Source organism: Lipophrys pholis, assembly GCF_963383615.2.
Source record: "Lipophrys pholis genome assembly, chromosome: 19".
Taxonomy (NCBI): domain Eukaryota; kingdom Metazoa; phylum Chordata; class Actinopteri; order Blenniiformes; family Blenniidae; genus Lipophrys; species Lipophrys pholis.
The window spans coordinates 6,744,686-6,761,874 of NC_137647.1; the positions used below are offsets into that span (position 1 = coordinate 6,744,686).

The window sequence follows — 17,189 nt, forward strand, 5'->3', positions numbered from 1 at the left end:
GCCAATCAGGGAGCAGAGAGGGGGGCGGGATCTCTTTGTCAGAACCAAAACAACAGCAGCTGCCAGCAGTGGACGTTGACTCCACGCACCGGAACACGTGCAGGATGTACAGGGCACAGGGGGCGGAGCGCGCCACCTGGTGGGCTTAAGGAGTCACTTCACCAAAGCGGGGAAATAAACAAAATGATTATTAACTCTTTACTGGTGATGTTTAACCTTTTACTGGGCACGTGGTCATACTTAGTAACTCGTGCGATTCTTCATACATCACTTCTTAAAATAAAGGGAAAAAATACATCACAGGAAATAAAGTATTCTAATTATTTGTTGCATTTATTATGATCTCGTTAATTATAAATGCCTAAATACCATTAATCTACCTTATAGATGCATTCATCTCAAGATAACATACAGTCTTAGATAACAGAAAACTGCTGAAAATGACAGAATCTTCTTTTTTCTTTTACATACACTGTGAAAGTTCAATTTATTGCACCTAACTACTCAACAATATATAGGTAATCTTTAAATGGTATAAATGTGTTATTCTGACATGTTCTATGCCACTTTGCAAGAGATTTAGAATCTGTGGTGATATACAGGTATAAAGAGAGCAATTAATGTAACTTATATGACTGGTATGTATGCAATTGTGTATGTGCTTGTCATTTAATGGCAACGTAGGGATAATATTTTCATTTAAAGAGCTAAGAATCTCATTTAGACCATCCATACAAATAAATGCAAATGTGTAAATGCTGTAGAAAAAAAAACAAAGCTAAAAAACATTCAACTCACTAATAATAAACAAAGCCTAAAAAAGATTAAAAAAAATAATGATTTGATTGAAATTCTTTAAAAATGGATGTACTGATGTAATTCCCTTTGCTGCAATTTATCATTAATCACCACAATAATTTCTTTAAGTGATTATCTGGTAGTCAGGTAAGCGGGTTTTCTTTGTGTTTTCTAAATAATAATCTCGACATTTTTCCAAACGAACTGACACTATGAAGTCATCTGTTCTTGTTGTTTCGCATCCTTCATCTTGGGTGAACGTGTTACTTGCACATTCCTTTTATTGTAAGTAGACTTACATAAGGTTTTTATCACGGCTCCAGTATCAGAGACATTTCAAAGAAAAGATGACACGAGGTGACATGACAAGAGAAGTGTGTTACCAAGAGTAACACGTCCAGATCTGAGGTGAAGATGCTTTCATCAGCAAATAGATGATAAGCACACATGTCGCACTCACTTGGCATTAGACTTGTGAAAATAGGATAAAAGTTAAAACCCTAAAGAAGTTAACCCTGTTATTTTATAATTTTCAAGTGATGAATCAGTTGCTTAGCTCAGGCTCTACTTTAACACCAATGTTAAATCTGTCTATGAATCAATGTTTTCTGTGGTGTCATGGTAATATTAACTTGTTAACCCTTTGTTAGGTACTTATTGCTTGTAAAAATACTCAAACCTTGGATTTTTTGAAAAGATGATTTTTAAAATATTGACACTTTTAACAGTTCACAAAAATGCTATTTTAGGGAATTAATATATAATAAAATGATCTTTAAACTGTAAGTTTGACCAAAAGCACTTTTGGATTGGATAATGACAAAAAGGCCTTCTGTTCTTCCTGAAAACGAAATGTAACACAAAGCATTTCTTGCTGTATTTTTGTGTTAGTAATCTAGTACTAAAGTCTGAAAACTGCAAAATTTTCTATGCTTTACTTTTATAAGTGTCAAGAGTGCAACTGATCAGATATTTTGTACTAGTTGATGTTTTCCATACCGTAGAGCAACTAAGAGATACTTGGTCAAACTAAAAGGGTAAAAGGTTTGATTATATACAGCACAATGACTTAATGTGTTCAATGACTGTTGATTTCCTAAGGTTAGGAAGGACTGAAGGACTGAGGGAGTTAATAAACATGGTCCCAGAAGGATTAACATCTCCAATGGCTGTTATATGTGTTTCAGTTTGACTGATTGGGTTTTTAAAAAGGAGGGAAGGATCTGTCAAGTCCCCCTCTCTCACCCAATGTCTGGTCTAATGCCATCAGTTTACAAAATGATTTTTAGTTATACACTCAACGTATTTAACAGAAACTTTCCTGTCGGGTAAAGACATTCCCCCGTTCGCCTCTCCGGAGCTCGGTCCTCCCAAAATGCCCCTCCCATAAGAACAGGAATGTAATACATGCCAAGGGCAGTGGGACAAAACTATCAGACTGAGTGGAAAGCTTCCTTCCTTCACAAGGTCAGCACTCCCTTCACGTTTCCACTCTCATAAAGGAAACAAGCCAGAAAAGAACACAAACTGGATGAGCTGAAATGCTTTGTGGGGAGTATTTTTATTGCATGGTTACTGTCTGGAACAAATGTTGCTCTTCCAAATATGAACTGACGTCACTCATTATTAATCCCTGCTGAAACAAAAGCACAATAGTGAAAAAAAACAAAAAAAAAAAAAAAGGCACAAAAAAAAGGTTGCATTCCATTGATTAGGTTTCACTTAAGATAGTTTTTTTTTTGTTTTTTTTAATGTGGCACAAACACAAACGTCTTTTTTTTAACAATACTGTGCAGTTTGCACTGCAGCTTTATGTGAAAGCACAAACAATTAAAGTAAACACCTTGGGATGAACAGCGGCACACGTTTCAGGCTTGAACGTGAACTCCTCCATGATAAGCCATTTTAATTTGAAAACCCCTAATACACAAAAACGCTTGTCTGGCAGTGACGAGAAGAAAAAAAATTTAAAAAAGGTTCAAAAGCTGAAAAACGTCGCTCAGTCCTGAAGTAGAAAGTTGTACTTTCCAAAGTCAAACTCGTCGGGCATGACGAGCATGTCCTCCCGGGCTTTAGCTAGTTTCTGTCGCAGGAAGTCGCGTCGCTCTGTCCACTCCTGCAGCTCCTCCGGACTGTGAGCGAAGTCACAGCTTAGGCCGTCAGGGCAACGGTCATCCAACCTGAACATCGACAAGATAACGCAGGTTCAGTCGAACTCTCGCCTCAGCGTGAGGATTCCCGGCTTCGGGAGTTTGCATGTTTAAATTTCATTTTTATTACATAATTTACCTGCATAGTGTTCTTATGGCCAGTTCAGGGAAGCACAAAAAGATAAAAACAAAATACATATTTATGAATCTATCATCTCCTTGAGAACCGGTTCATTAAACTCTGAACAACAATATTTTATGTCTGTACCTAAAGTTACTACAAAAAGATAAATAAATAAATAAATCCTCCAAGAAAATAAAATTAAATAGGATGGAAAAGTTCTACTTTTTAGATTCCTGTCAAACAGTGAATTCTTTTGTTTATTTGAAATAAACCTGAACTAAATGAAGAATTCAATGTTGAAATTTGGGGTTTATATCTGATTTTTAAAAAATCCTTAAATATCTATTGAATTTCTTATTAAATTCTTATTTTGTCTTTATTAAATTAGTAAAACAAGACTGACAAGAATTTAAATCCGTTAAAAAGTGTTCACTCAAGTAATCATGGCATTTATGAAAAATATTTAATTACACATCCAATATTCAATTATTTTATTAAACTGAGGCAACCAGGATCAAAATTAAACAGAAGAAACACTTAGAATAATCTTAATTTACAGGTAACAAATGTGGATTGTTTATAGTGTTTCTACCTGAAAATTAATAGAAACTTTGCCAGATTAGTTTTCTCTTCATAGGCTCGCCTGATATTTTGAGGTCATATTTCCCTGGTCCTGGGAACCCAAACCCATATTGATAAACTTGGAGTTCAGCACGTGTTTACTTTGGCGATTGCGTGCAGGATCTTACTTTGGGCAGAGTTTAAATTGTGTGCCGGGGAAGCGGTAGCTCCACATCAGAGCCTCGTTCTCCCCCTCGCAGCTGAACACTCGGTCCTTGTGCTTCTCGGAGGAAATGTGCTGCTGCCACTGCCGCTCGCTGTTACTGTGTCGACCGCACAGGCGGCAGTGGAAACCACTCTGAAACACAGGAGAGAGAGAGAGAGAGAGAGAGAGAGAGAGAGAGAGAGCGAAGCATTACACTCATCTGTTATTGAGTGAGTGCTGCTGACACATTAGACATGTTTTTCTTTGTTTACACTTTAAAAACCCACCAGTGGTTCAGCGTAGTCGGTTGGCATCATGATGAATTTGTCCTCCGAGGCGGGCTGCGCTCCGTTCACCGGGCGGTTTTGGACGGTTAATGTCAGCCACATCTCGTACATCTGCTGCATGTCCCTCACTGCAGGCACAAACAATAAAAGATGAAGAGACTAAATACACTGGCGGCTTAAAACAAAAGTAATGTTTATCGAGCGTATTCATGTTCTCTTTTCTCATTATTTCAAGGCAACTCTGCCGCAGACGGGTTCTATGCACTCACTGTCATTGTTCTTCATATACATCCACATCTTCTTCTCCTCCTGACTGTGAGCGAAGGTGCAGTTGCCCGTGAAGGTGCATTTCTTCTTCGTCAAAATCTGAGTGCATATCTGCCAAAAGAGAAACAGGCTGATGTCAAACAGAGATCTCAATGATGAGGATAAACTCACAGCAGACACGAACCTTGGCTGCCCCCTTCTGGGCAAGAGCAGTATTGTATTTAGCATTAGAGACCTTCAACATGAAGCTATTCTTTCATATATGTTAACCTTTTATATACAATTTATAGTAAGTAAGACAATGATAATTAATGTTAATAGGGTTTTAATAAAAAAAAAAAAAAAACTATATCAAAAGCAACAAGTTAGACAGTAGGAGTTATTTCATGGACCAACAGTCATCAGATTGAACACCGATGTTAAATGTGCATCATGTAAACACTAATATCTGATTAGATTGGCCCTAATCAATTTAGATCTGATTGGAGGAGGTGGTGTAACCATGGTAATGATCATTGTCCATGAGATTGCTTCTCATAATCTAAGTTTATGTGCATGTTTGTTAGACGTCAACATGCAATGCTTTACACACCATGTGGAGAAATAAGGTGCTTGTGTTCATCTCTTTCTGCTCCGTTCAGTTTCAAAGAGAAAGCAACTAAACCTGCTCGATTAGCCTCGCTAACAAATCTTAAACACTTGAGCGCTTCTCCATAAAGCTGCAAGTGGAATCGTGTACACGTCACAAACAGCTACTGTTGTTATGGGATTGATCCACTGACTCAGACGGTATTCTTGGTGTATAGAAATCTGCTATCTGATCCTGGAGTGTTCATGGAAACAAGACAATAAGATTTCCACATCTGAAAGACATCAGACTGGAAAAAAAAAACTGTTAAACAGACAAGCAGACAAAGTCATGAAGTTCATGAAATTCAGCTCCACCTACCTCATACTGTAGAGGTAAATGCTTGGCGTGCGGCAGTGGTCGGACTTGAACCCACTTACTCCTCTCGACAGACCTGACCAGCAGTACTCGTCTATCTTTGGTCCACCTGAGGACGAAAGGACAGAAACACTGAAAGCAACCATTTAAGTAAACACTTGTATATTGACATATCTTGTATTCTGATCTCCTGACACTTTGAATAAATCATTTCCGACTGAAAACACGAGGTTATTAGTTCAAGCGAGAGTGATATTTTATGATCTGGCAGTTCAGGAAGCGTAACTCTCCAATCGATGGAACGTCGATTCCACTGTCCTCCAAACTCTGCAGGTTCACCGTCGTTACTCACGCGTGTCGGGCTTTAGCGGAGCAGTGCTTGAGGGATTTGTCTGGTTCACTGATCAGGCCGTATCGCCAGCAATAAGCACAGGCAAACTTCATATTCATGTCCAGGTTTTTACCAGCGTCTCCTCCGCCTACAGCTCCTTTTGGTTTATTCTCACAGGCTCCGGCAGACAACTGTTTGGATTTAAATAAGGAAGAGAGTAAAATTCATCAATTTCACGCTTAAAAATAACTATGCTGATATTAAATGTACTTATTTCAACACATACTTCTAGAACAAAAGCATCTCATCGTTATTCATGATGGAGTCAAGTTAAAAACAAACAAAAAAAAAAAACCCTAATATTGATTTGAAAGGCTTAAAATTGGACTCTCACTTGGTTTCTTTTCTGTTTGTTCGAGGTTTGCTCCAGCTTTTCATAAAATTTGTCAGATATCTTCACAATCTCATCGGGGCTGACACCTGGAAATACAGAAAAACTAAAGCTTTAACTCGTGTGTATTAATCTCGTTTCATTTCATGTCTGATCAACAGGAATTGGCAGTTCAACAAGCTGAAGATGATCATCACTGAAAATAGACGGAAGACCTGATGCATCCAAATTACCACTGCTACCACGCTTAAATTATCCCCAATAACAAGCAGTACTGTTCTGAAATTATTTGCTGTATTTATCAACATTGCCAATATCTTTTGACTCAATTTTCTAGTATAAAACATTAAAATCTAATTTTGTTTTAAACATTAAGCACATATAAACATGGGAATTTAAATATCATTTTCTATAAATAACTAAAACTGTAAATTTTGAATATTTTTGAATCAGAATGTAATAAACAGAAATGATTTGAAGTCATAAAAAATATTACAGTAAGAAGTATAATATATATATATATATATATATGTAAGAAACTATTTATGTTTGTCAGGACATCTCATTTATCCATTTTTTTTCTAGGATGCATGTTAATCCTGTAAAAATGGATCTGATGGGACTCCACCTGTATCCCGCTGCACCCTCCAGGTTTTCAGCTCGATGACAGAGTGGGCGTAGTGACACGTGTCCTCCCTCACGCAGCCGTAGCGGATGGCCTGACGGCACAAGTCCATTTGGCACAGGACGCTCAGCGGGCGAACCTTCTTGTAGATTACGTTGTGTGTCCTCACCACAAACGCCAGGCACCTGACAAACAAATCACAGAAAGAGGCGCAATAAAACAGTGTAACTCCAGTAAAATATTCAACTTTTAAAATGTGTTGAATCAAAGAATAAGGATGCCGATGACCAGAAGTTAAACTTGTAGACAGAAAATGTTTTATGGTCAATTAACCGCATTTAATTACAACTCTTAAATTCAGCGACATCAAACTTTTAACAGACTCCACTGTGTTTTCATGAGTTCACAGATTTTGTCCCAACAGTTTTTTTTCCTCAATTAGAGGCCAGTGACCGACTGAAAACAGGCCGGTCCAAAAGTTGAGACTCACCGAATTAATTGTTATTGTAGTGCGAGTAAAGGAAAGACGATGAGGTTTCAAACACACTCACTTATCAGCATCAAAATTATGGTGAACGTCCATGTTGGAGCAGACGGTGTGATTGTCTTGGGAGCGCTTACTGATGATTCTGGGCTTGTTGTCGTAGCACTCCTGCAGAGAGACAAACACGGAAACACAAAATAAAATACATATGCAGAGAACAAAATGGGGAAAAACATTCCAAACAGGCAAATTTTAACGAATACGCTCTTTGTAATGGAATAAAATGTATTTCAAATTATGTATTCACATATTTATTGACAGCTTTAAAATCACTTCAAAGTTATTTTCTGCCGATAGTGTCATCGTCAAAATACCAACATGTGCAATACGTGGATTTTTCTTTCACGTCTCTTCCTTTTTCCAATAAACGAAACAAGTAAAGCAACGGTACCGACGCACTAACCTGACAGAGGAACATGAACATGCCCTTGTTTTCCTGCAGAAGGCGTGTGATGTTGTTTACAGGGTCCAGTTTGGCAGCAGTTGTCTCAAACAGCAGGTCCCTGTCCAGCGTCCCTTTCCTCTCCTCCGTCCAAACGTCGATCTCCAGCTGATTGTAGGCAAACGTGCAGCTCTCGCCATACTTACACATACCCAGTTTTCCAGAGTTTATTACCTCTGCGAAGATCAATGAAAAAAAATATATATATTTGTATTTGGCCAATCCATAAGTTCATTCTTAAGAGTTCGGAGGAAACCGTTTCTATGCAGTTGATTTGTGTATTAGTTTAACTACAATGAGGAGTAAAGTGATCAAGAATGATCTCTCATTTAATCATCATATGCTTACCTCGACAAAGTACATAAGGTCCAAAAAATGACTTCCCGGGGGGAATCGATCGCACTCTGACCCACTCTGGGGGATGCTCCGTCTTTCGCCTACATAGGAGAATGTCTCGCGCACATTTGTGGGCCAGGTTTGGCTTGTGAACGTAACTATATATTCCCACACCTAAGAGTGAAACACAAATAAAAACAACATGTTGAAGATCGTTGCGACACAATGCAAATGGGCCCATAAATCAGCACTTTCACACAGGAGAGATTAAAAGGGTGAACAAGGGTGACCTAGAGGTCAGCACTGCGTTTTTGTGCTTCACATGGGTCAAAAGGTTATGAAATGTCTTTACTATCAAAGTTCACAGCATAAGGTGACAAATTATCCCCCAAAATACATTTTAAGTACTCCTGGGGACACAAACACTCATTGTAGTGTTTTTGAACTCGTTTCACTGATGTTTGGATGAGAAATGTCCCTCATGAAACAAACAACGCGCACTGCCCCCTACTGGATGGATTGATTAACAACCACACCAACTGCCACTACCAGACTCCTACCATACCTTCCCGAGGGAAACAGGTGGAACAAGCCTGCAGGAACTCGTGGGTTGTGAACAGGGGGTTAGAGGCTGCACTCGGCCCGTGGCTGGCCCTCTCCTTCATTTCCACGAGGGAGGAAAAAAAAAAAAAGATTTTAGTGAACATTAATAAACACACATGAAGGGTAGTTAACCCAGCTGAGACCATCAATCTTACATTATAGTGATTTTGTGGAGATCTCGTCCCTGAAGCGGCGGCACTGTGAGAGCTTGTGATACCTGGGGAGTGACGACAGATTAGTATTATATTATAGTCTTATAACATTGTGGAGTCACTGCACCTTCTTGAAATTTTAATTATCCACATATATATATTCCATAAAAAAAGAAAAGATTTGACAATCAGCTCTGACATGCTAAAATTTCTTCCTGGTTCATCGAGGCTTTTTCTAGACGAATACGTACCGCAGCGTTATACACACACGCGGTGCAAATGTGAGAAACTCTTGATGAATGAATGACCTAATTTAGGAGTGCAGACGGGAACGTAGACAAGTAAAGACTAGAGAACCTTTTTGAAAATGCAGGAAACACTAATTGTCACTGTGGCCATGACCTTTGACTACCAAAGTCTCATCAGTTTCTCTCGGAGTTACGGCGAGTAAGAGCAATAGATCTGAGGAAATTCCTTCATGTGATAACTAAACACTGCTTTTGTTGTTACGGTGTTAAGACGGGCAGCATGACTGCAGAAAGAGAAATGTTTGTACAAATCTAATTATTTCATGTGTCTGTTATATGAAAGGTCTGCATTTCTTTCTTTTTTTTTTTTTTTTTTTTTTTTTAAATGTAGGTTCTGAAATGTACTTCGGTACAAAAGTAAGAATTATCTTTGGTATTTGTAGAGCAGCCTGGAGGGACCACATTCACTTACTGAATAATTATTACTACTGACAAAGATCACGACTGAACTTTATGGATCTCATTTAAAGCTTTTGTCTCTGTAGAACTTATTTTTGAAGCGGAAACAAAGTTTTAGCCCTAAATTATTAGTGTAGCTTCAACTCCTTCAACAGTTGGCCGCTTTAATCCTTTCACTACAACTCCGACTCACAGAGTCTGCCAATTAAATAAATCAGCAAGGAGTCACACTCACCAGCTGCAGTGAAACTTGAGATCGAATCCAGGCTTTTTCTCACATGTGAGGCTGCAGGCAGCGCTCCTCCTCTCCGGTCCTCCGAGGTAAATGAGTCCAGAGTATCAAGACAGTTGAGGTGGTCCGACGTTTTACTGCCAGCTTTGGGGACGGTCCCAATGTGACCATTTGAAATAGGGAAAGTGTACATTGGGCGAACTTCATCGAGCATTTCATCAAGGGACTTCAGCCCTGGGTTGAACTTAGTTTGGGGCTCGTGGACTCCGACAGAAGCATCATCCAATGGGTCATCGAGGGAATCGAGGGCATCGAGACTGTCCAAGGAGTCCTGCGCCGCCACCGCGGGGGGTAAGAGCGAATCGTCTCCAAGCTCCAAGGTCGAGAGGTCATCTAAGATATCCAGTGTTGCAGCAGCGGTGTCAAGCTCCTCGGTTGAGAAGGAGTCCAAGGCGTTGAGCTGGCTGATGGTCGAGCTGAAAAAGGCCGGAGGGAGCTTGGGTGTCGGGGCAGGCAGGTCAGACGGAGCAAGTTGTGTGAAAGTGTCCAATGTCCTGCTGGGGATCCGGAATGCCTGAAAGGGGGAGAGAAAACCACGAGTTGTGACTGAATGGAGATGAAACAATGAGAGTGAGTGCAAAAGGACAGAAGCCAAGTGTCTCTTTAATGAATGCTGTGTAAGTATTAGTTATTGAAGCTTCACACTCATCATCCGAGATGATTTACAGTCTATAACTTTTTTATATTTTGTACATGTAAGAAAACGCTTGTTATAATCACGTGAACAAGTAGCTTCTATTTTGTAGTGAATTACTGAGTGAAACCTAGCCAGCATTGAACCATAACTACAAGAATGCAGTTTTCCAGTTATATAATGTCTGTTGGTTTGCATTTTTAAGCTCTTTGGCTATATAACATGAACAACTATTGTTTCAAGACACTCTGGACCACTTTCCAGTGAAGCTGCCGGAGGCTAAGGAGAGAGATGCATGCGCAGTAACAGCACGCCGTCGCCTCCGGCAGTCTCTGCAGGTGGGAATCGTGACCGTGAAAGAATCCTTCCACCTTGGGAGCCGGTATAAAAACAGCAGATACAGTGGATACGCACACCTGCGTCGTATAAACGGACCCCGCCAAGAGTGAAGAAAGTTTTGGGGATACACGCGTATTCGTTGTTGTTTGAACAGACCCCCACCCTCAACCACCACCACCACCACTCTGTCTGTCTGTCCTATCGTTTTCTCTCCTCTATCCCCTCACTCCAATAGCCACCACCTCTGAGCCTGGTTCTGCAAAATGTCCTTCCTGTTGGCGAGCTTTTCCTTTCCACAGTCACTTACGCATGCTCATGTGGATTTGTTGGGTTTTCTCTGTAAAAAGCACCGAGAAGTGACTGTGTTGTATTTGGTGCAGTGTAAATAAAGTTGAGTTGAATTGAATTACTGTGGCAAAACGATGTCTGCTTCTTTTGTACTCCTCCACCAGCAACAGCCCATTCATGCCTTATCAGCAAGGAGAGGTAAGATTTCCGATTCCGCAAGGACAAACTTGGACAAACTTCACCTTGGTTGGTTCAGTGGAAAAGTCATCGAGCAGACTGTCCAAATCATCTCCCATCAGCTCAGAGTCCTCCAGAGTTTCCACCCTGTCCGGCTGTCTGGAGAACGCAGGCAGGTTGTGGTTCGGAGAAGACGTAGTGCAGGAAGACTGGGGCATCGTGGAAGAACCAGCTGGACAAGTTAAGAAGCAAAGGTACACAGAGTTTACATGGTATTGATCTTTCATGCTGCTTCAACAACCTAATTTCGGTGTTGTGCATGTTGTGTTCTCACCTGCTGGTGCAGCGCTCTGCTGAGAGTTCAACCCATTCCCTAACTTGTCTGCAGGCACCTGGAGAAAAGAAGAGAAAACGCCTCAAAATATATAGCAACTCAGGGACATTCTCATTATGATGCGCGAGTGCTGAGCACCACACCACTCTGCAGTCTCAACAATAACCAAACCTCCACCAAACCCACCTTTGAGCTGACATAGGGTTTTCGAATCTTCAGTCCGAGGTGGGCGGACAGCTCCTGCGCGAGTTCGTTCACCTGTTTGTCCTGAAAAGAGTCAAAGGAAATAATGAATGAATCAACTGCTGAACGACATGTTTATGACAATTTCACACAAAATATGGCATTTCAAACCAGTCTACCATTGTTCTTTATTCTCTATGACGTAGTCGTACATGTAAGTCATGGTTTGAAAGCGTCTTCACAGGTTGGGTTGGAGAAGTAAAGAGACAGATAAAACAGATATGCGACGCAACAGCCGTGGGACTCATCTAAATCAACAATCAGACATGGTGACACTTCTGTCTGAGTGGTGCGAGGATCCTGATCCTCAACACCTCCAAGACAAAAGGAGCAATGTATGTAAAGAGGAGTCACGGGCAATTTCATTATTCATTGTGAAATGACAATAAAACCTTTCTGATTCTGATTTTAGAGCGAAATCGCATAACAACATTTAAAAAAAACAGCAAAACGCAGAATAGTAATAAACACTTTCACTGACTTTCCCCAAATCAAATACTTTTTATTTCCTGTTTAAGGCAGGTGCCCACACATGCTTCTTCCTTTGATTATATTTTTCATCTCAACAGACTGCTTCAATCTCAGGTGATGCATTATTGATGAATTACTGTGGTGATAGTATAATATGTATATTTCACTACAAGAGGAGGGAGCGTAGGACATATCGGGTGTTACACAATATGTATTATGAAAATAAAAATGGAATGTTGGAGTCTCAGGGCCATTTGACCTGCTCATATTTGAGGCAGGATTAAATTTATTTCAGCTCAAATAGACCTAAAATGCTTGTCAATGACACAACAGAGCATTTAATTATTTTAAACCCATTTTTCTGTGACTTTTTTTTTTTTTTTTAAGAGCTGCACCCAGGAGCATGAACTCTGCTTCCCTTACCAGAGGACAGATGAGCAGACACACTGAGATGCAGTTGTAGGCCTCCCTGAACTTGCCAAGCGCCTTCAGACAGAGCGCCTTCCTGTAAAGAGCCCTGCGGCTGTCCTGGCATGCTTCCAGTGCACGGTCGCTGTCCAGCACGCCTTCATCATACTTCCCCTGTGGGAAAGATAAACAAGACAAACAAGGAGCAGTTACGTCGGGGAAAGCAAACCAATAAGCACACAGATCGGTGATAGCGACCCTTCCTGCAGAAAATATCACCCCTTTTTTTTTTAAAGTTGCTGTTAAGTGAACGAAAGACGGCACAATGTGGATGTTTGGTATTGAAAGCCAGTGAGCATCCGGGTAAATATTACATACTCCAACACTGAGGTTTGTGCTGCTTGCATCGAGTCATTCATTTGTATTCAAGTTTAAGCCGAGTGGTCAGTTCAAGAAACTAATCACAATTTATGAGGAATAACCAGGGAACCTGATGAGGAAATACATTTGGACGGCTATCAAAAGTTGAAAAAAAAAAAACAACCAAACTGGAAATTCTTCATTTTTCTTTTCTTGTTGTTTTTAGAACTTTTACAGGCACTGCTGCCAGATTTAAAAAAAAAAAAAAAGAAACAAGTAACCGGGCTTCTAAAAGCAAACAAATGATGAATTCCATATGAAAACAATATGAAAATACAACATGGACTTACTGGAGGTGCAACACCATTAAAACATTGAAGATTTGCTGAACAGCATTAGAACAGACGTCTGATCTACTGCAGTAGACTCTTGCCTCTACGGCCCTTGTGCTGAGTGCAGGTACTTGTGTTGCCATTAGTGCTTCCATGTCAGTCCAGCATTTTCAAGCCACTGATGGGTCTTCTAGATATCAGCCACTTCCTCAAACCTAGCAGGTGTTAGAAGCTGTGAAGGGGCACGTCCGTCCAGGTTACCTGCTCCTCCTCGTTCTCATCCTTTGGGAACGTCTTTCTAATGTATTCTTGGATTTTAGTTGTTTTATTTTGGATAGTGGCTCTAACAGCCCTCAGCCTTCCTCGTTTCATTTATATGAATGAGCTTAAAAATGTCGATTCCAAGGAAAAAAAAACAAAAAAAAAGGGAGATTCTGCTCGTGAGGAATAACATCAGTTCAATGAGCTTAACAGGAGTGGACTTGTAATATAAACCTCACGCCCATAATTATCAGCCGACAGGTCCAGACCACAGAAGAAGTGTTGCACGGGCCTGAATTACAGCCACAAGATACTGAAATGATTCTCACCAAACTGTGGTAAGCGGCAGCGCGGTTCACATACAGGCTCTCCAGCAAAGCTTGGGGGATGTGGACGTCCCCGCCTTCAGCGTAGCGCGAAACATTCAAGCCTTCGGTGAACTCTCTGACGGCCTGCTCCCATTCGTTGTCTCGAAAGAAGGCGTTTCCCTCCTCAAGCAGGTTGCACACTAATGTGGTCAGAAAGTCCTATATGAAGCAAATAAATAAATAAAAAAAAACATGGAAATAAGAGTCAGAAACAATGGGGATCCGGCTTGATGGACACCAACCATAAGAGTGCAAGTTATTTTAATTCACGCTCCACGGAGATGCTGAGTCATTTTACTAAAAAGTTCTTAATAGCAGTGGTGGACTCAGCGGCTCATCGTTTAATAAAGATCTTGAAATCATCCATCCAGCCATTTTTTTCTACCACATCATCCAAATTAGGGTGACATTCCTGGAGCGGACCTCAGCTAACACCCGCCACAGGTCACCAGTCCATCACAGAACAATCAACAAACGGGTTCAAACTTTTACTCGGAGAAAACCCAGAAAGCTCAGATAAAACCTGGTAGAATAGGATTTATCGTTCAATGACAATAAATTGAAGGGTAACTGATCCAGAATGCCACAAGTACGGGTTAGGGAATGTTTAAAAATGTTGCCTGCTCAGTTTGAAGGTCTGTCTCAATGCAGTGTATTTACTTCATAATAAAAGTCATAAGAAGAATTAGCCGAGCAAACACATTAAGAAACTACCGAGTCCATCCATTCAGCAAGGTGTAGAAGTCGGGTCATTTTGGGTTCAATAACAAGCATCAAGCGACTTAAACCTAAACAATGTTTCAGTCTTATTAACAGGTCATGAGCTGGCGTCAAACTGCACAGCAGACGTGACTAGAAAACACATATAACTTATAATATCTCGCAGCCCAACAAGTCATATTTAGTGTGAATTCCTTGCAGACAAGCCATGACAAGACATGAGGATTTAGTAGTATAAAAGATGCGGCATGCATAATGTGTAAAACAGCAATAAATATGTCACAAGCAGAATGTTGAGGCTATTAATTGCAAAAAGTGTGCTTTTTATTTCTGGGTATATCCCCAAAACATTTTAATTTCTAGTGTCGCAGTTAATGCAATATAAAATCAGAGGATTGCGGTGAGTTTGTAAACTTCAGGAGAACTCCTTGTTTGTTGATCCAGAAACAGAACTGCAAGTAAAAGCAGGGCCTCCGTGTTTCAGGTGAAACAAAACAGAGAACGGAGGGGTGTGACCTCAACTCGCAGCCACCAGGCAAATCAAAACCTACGAGTCCAAAAACATGGTGGGGAGACCAGATTAAGCAGTGGGTGGAAAAGCAGTACCTGGTAGCCGTCTGGGTCTGGATAAGCCAGGGGAGACCTGGAACAGAAGAAGGTGGATTTGTTTTGAAAACATGTTTCAGTCTGTGTCCCGGGTGTCCTGAAATGAACCCACTCACTGTATAAACGCCAGGGCTCGTTTTATCTCCTCTTGACGTTTGAGGCGTGCAGCGTCCATGCTTGAAAGGAGGCGAAAATAATATAAAAAAAAAGCGACATTAGTACAAACAAAACAAACAAATAAAAGATAATTATGTGTTCTTTATGTTGACGTTTAGTACCACGTGACGTGTGCACGCGTTCCCTTCGTAAACACGGAGCAGGAAAAGAAGCAAGCCTCTGTAACGCCAAGTTTAGAAACACCTACCCGAAGAATTGAGGAAGTTCATTGAACCGAGGCGAAGTTAACGAGCGGGACACGCCGCGTCAGAAACCCGCTGAGAAGCAGCGCCGACGCGGACAAATGGGGAGAAGATTCACGGGTTCATCCACTCGCTGAGTATCCCCGTTTGGCGAGTCACCGTTCACACGCTATAAGTTTCGGTTTCCTGCATGGTGGACCAGCAGCTGCTTCCTCCGCCTCCTCCTCCGCCTCCGCCACCTCCTCGACAGTTCTCGCGACATCTCGCGAGAAAACAAAACAAAACACAAGCAACGAGACATCTGGAAAACAACCCACAAGGGATTTTTGTTGTTTTGTTTGACCCCCCGCCTGCAATAAAACGTCTATCTATCTTCCAAGTTTTCCTGATATCTATCTATCTATCTATATCACCCATAGCCTTTTATCCAATTCAGGGTTCGTAAAAACAACACATGGGGTAATTAAGTTATAGTGCACAAAAGATATGTAAATGAGAATATTAAAGAAAAATAAATATGTAAAATAGTATTTTATTTTTTATATTGTATTTGCACTGCAAATATAAGATGAATTGCAGTATATTTATATTATTTTTACATATCAAAATATTAAATGACAAGGTAGACAATAATACTAATTTTATATAAAAGAACACACTTCAGTATTTGGAAAATGAAAAATAAATAAACAAAATGAAAGGATGAATGAACACAAACTCACTGAAATGTTTCAAGAGTGTGACAAAAATACAGATTTACAGTCATTGATGATGGATTGCCTTGGACTGGCAGGAAACAGTTTAATTGCAGCAAGAATATGATAAGATCAGATCAGACCAGACTTCCCACATAGGCAAATTTGACAGCTCCATATTGCACAAATAGTCCAAAATTGTGAAAATACAAGAGACAATATAATTTGCAATATTTACAGTATTCAGCAGTGCCAGGACAGGACGGTGGTATTTACAGACATACTGAGTTTCAGATATGAATGGCTTGTGGTAGCACTCAGGGGTATTCTCAAATCCAGGCCTCGAGAGCCAATGTCCTGCACGTTTTGGATGTCTCCCAGCCTCAGCACCCCTCAATTTATCATCAAGTCATGATCAAGTATGTTGAAACAAAAAAGCCCAATAACAAGCCCCTTATTGCATTCAATTGCGTTGCGACTGGAAGAGACCTAAAACAAGCAGGACATTGGCCCTCGAGGCCGGAATTGAGTACTGAAAGTAACGCGCAATGATGACATTTTACTGGATTATAATGTCACTAACATCATCCCATACAACAAAATCATGAAGTCTTTGTAGCTTGGTAACTTCTTAAAATCTTCATGGTGATAGATTTTGCATTATCATTTATTTAATATGGTTCCACTTTAATTCCTCTGTTGGAATAATCACGTTGTCTAGAGGAGCCAACATCAATACAATCATCACGCGCTTCTGTGATTAAAAGGATAGGCACGACGGTTTATGTTTCTACATTTTAATGCCAATTAATTAAACCGTTTGAGTTGAGACT

At 40.4% G+C, this 17,189-nt stretch overlaps 1 protein-coding gene across 2 annotated transcripts; it reads right to left on the reverse strand.

The window, feature by feature from the left end:
- Positions 1–2,331: 2,331 nt before the first annotated feature.
- On the reverse strand, positions 2,332–15,901 carry LOC308124189 (zinc finger CCCH domain-containing protein 7B-like). 2 transcript variants are annotated; one of them, XM_080487065.1, is made up of 22 exons: positions 15,667–15,901; positions 15,419–15,478; positions 15,303–15,339; positions 13,938–14,135; positions 12,671–12,829; positions 11,720–11,800; positions 11,534–11,591; positions 11,265–11,431; positions 9,705–10,275; positions 8,766–8,827; positions 8,573–8,666; positions 8,020–8,181; positions 7,633–7,847; positions 7,237–7,337; positions 6,689–6,870; positions 6,064–6,149; positions 5,691–5,860; positions 5,342–5,447; positions 4,395–4,503; positions 4,126–4,253; positions 3,822–3,991; positions 2,332–2,978 (listed from the first exon to the last, which is right to left on the reverse strand). In XM_080487065.1, exons 2-22 carry the CDS (start codon positions 15,475–15,477, stop codon positions 2,798–2,800), a joined length of 3,096 nt encoding a protein of 1,031 aa, XP_080343191.1. In that variant the 5' UTR covers position 15,478; positions 15,667–15,901; the 3' UTR covers positions 2,332–2,797. The 2 variants fall into 2 exon arrangements, with proteins under 2 accessions (XP_080343191.1, XP_080343192.1); XM_080487066.1 differs by having other exon boundaries at positions 2,341–2,978; positions 3,808–3,991; positions 15,667–15,895.
- Positions 15,902–17,189: the final 1,288 nt, after the last annotated feature.

Bases quoted from the DNA above. Each gene is read 5' to 3' on its own strand.
- LOC308124189 (XM_080487065.1), bottom strand. From the start codon at position 15,477: ATGGACGCTGCACGCCTCAAACGTCAAGAGGAGATAAAACGAGCCCTG. The intron at 6,871-7,236 runs GTGAGTGTGTTT...TTTGTTTGTCAG, and splicing joins CATAATTTTGATGCTGATAA to GTGCCTGGCGTTTGTGGTGA. The intron at 6,150-6,688 runs GTGGAGTCCCAT...CTGTATTTCCAG, and splicing joins GAGGGTGCAGCGGGATACAG to GTGTCAGCCCCGATGAGATT.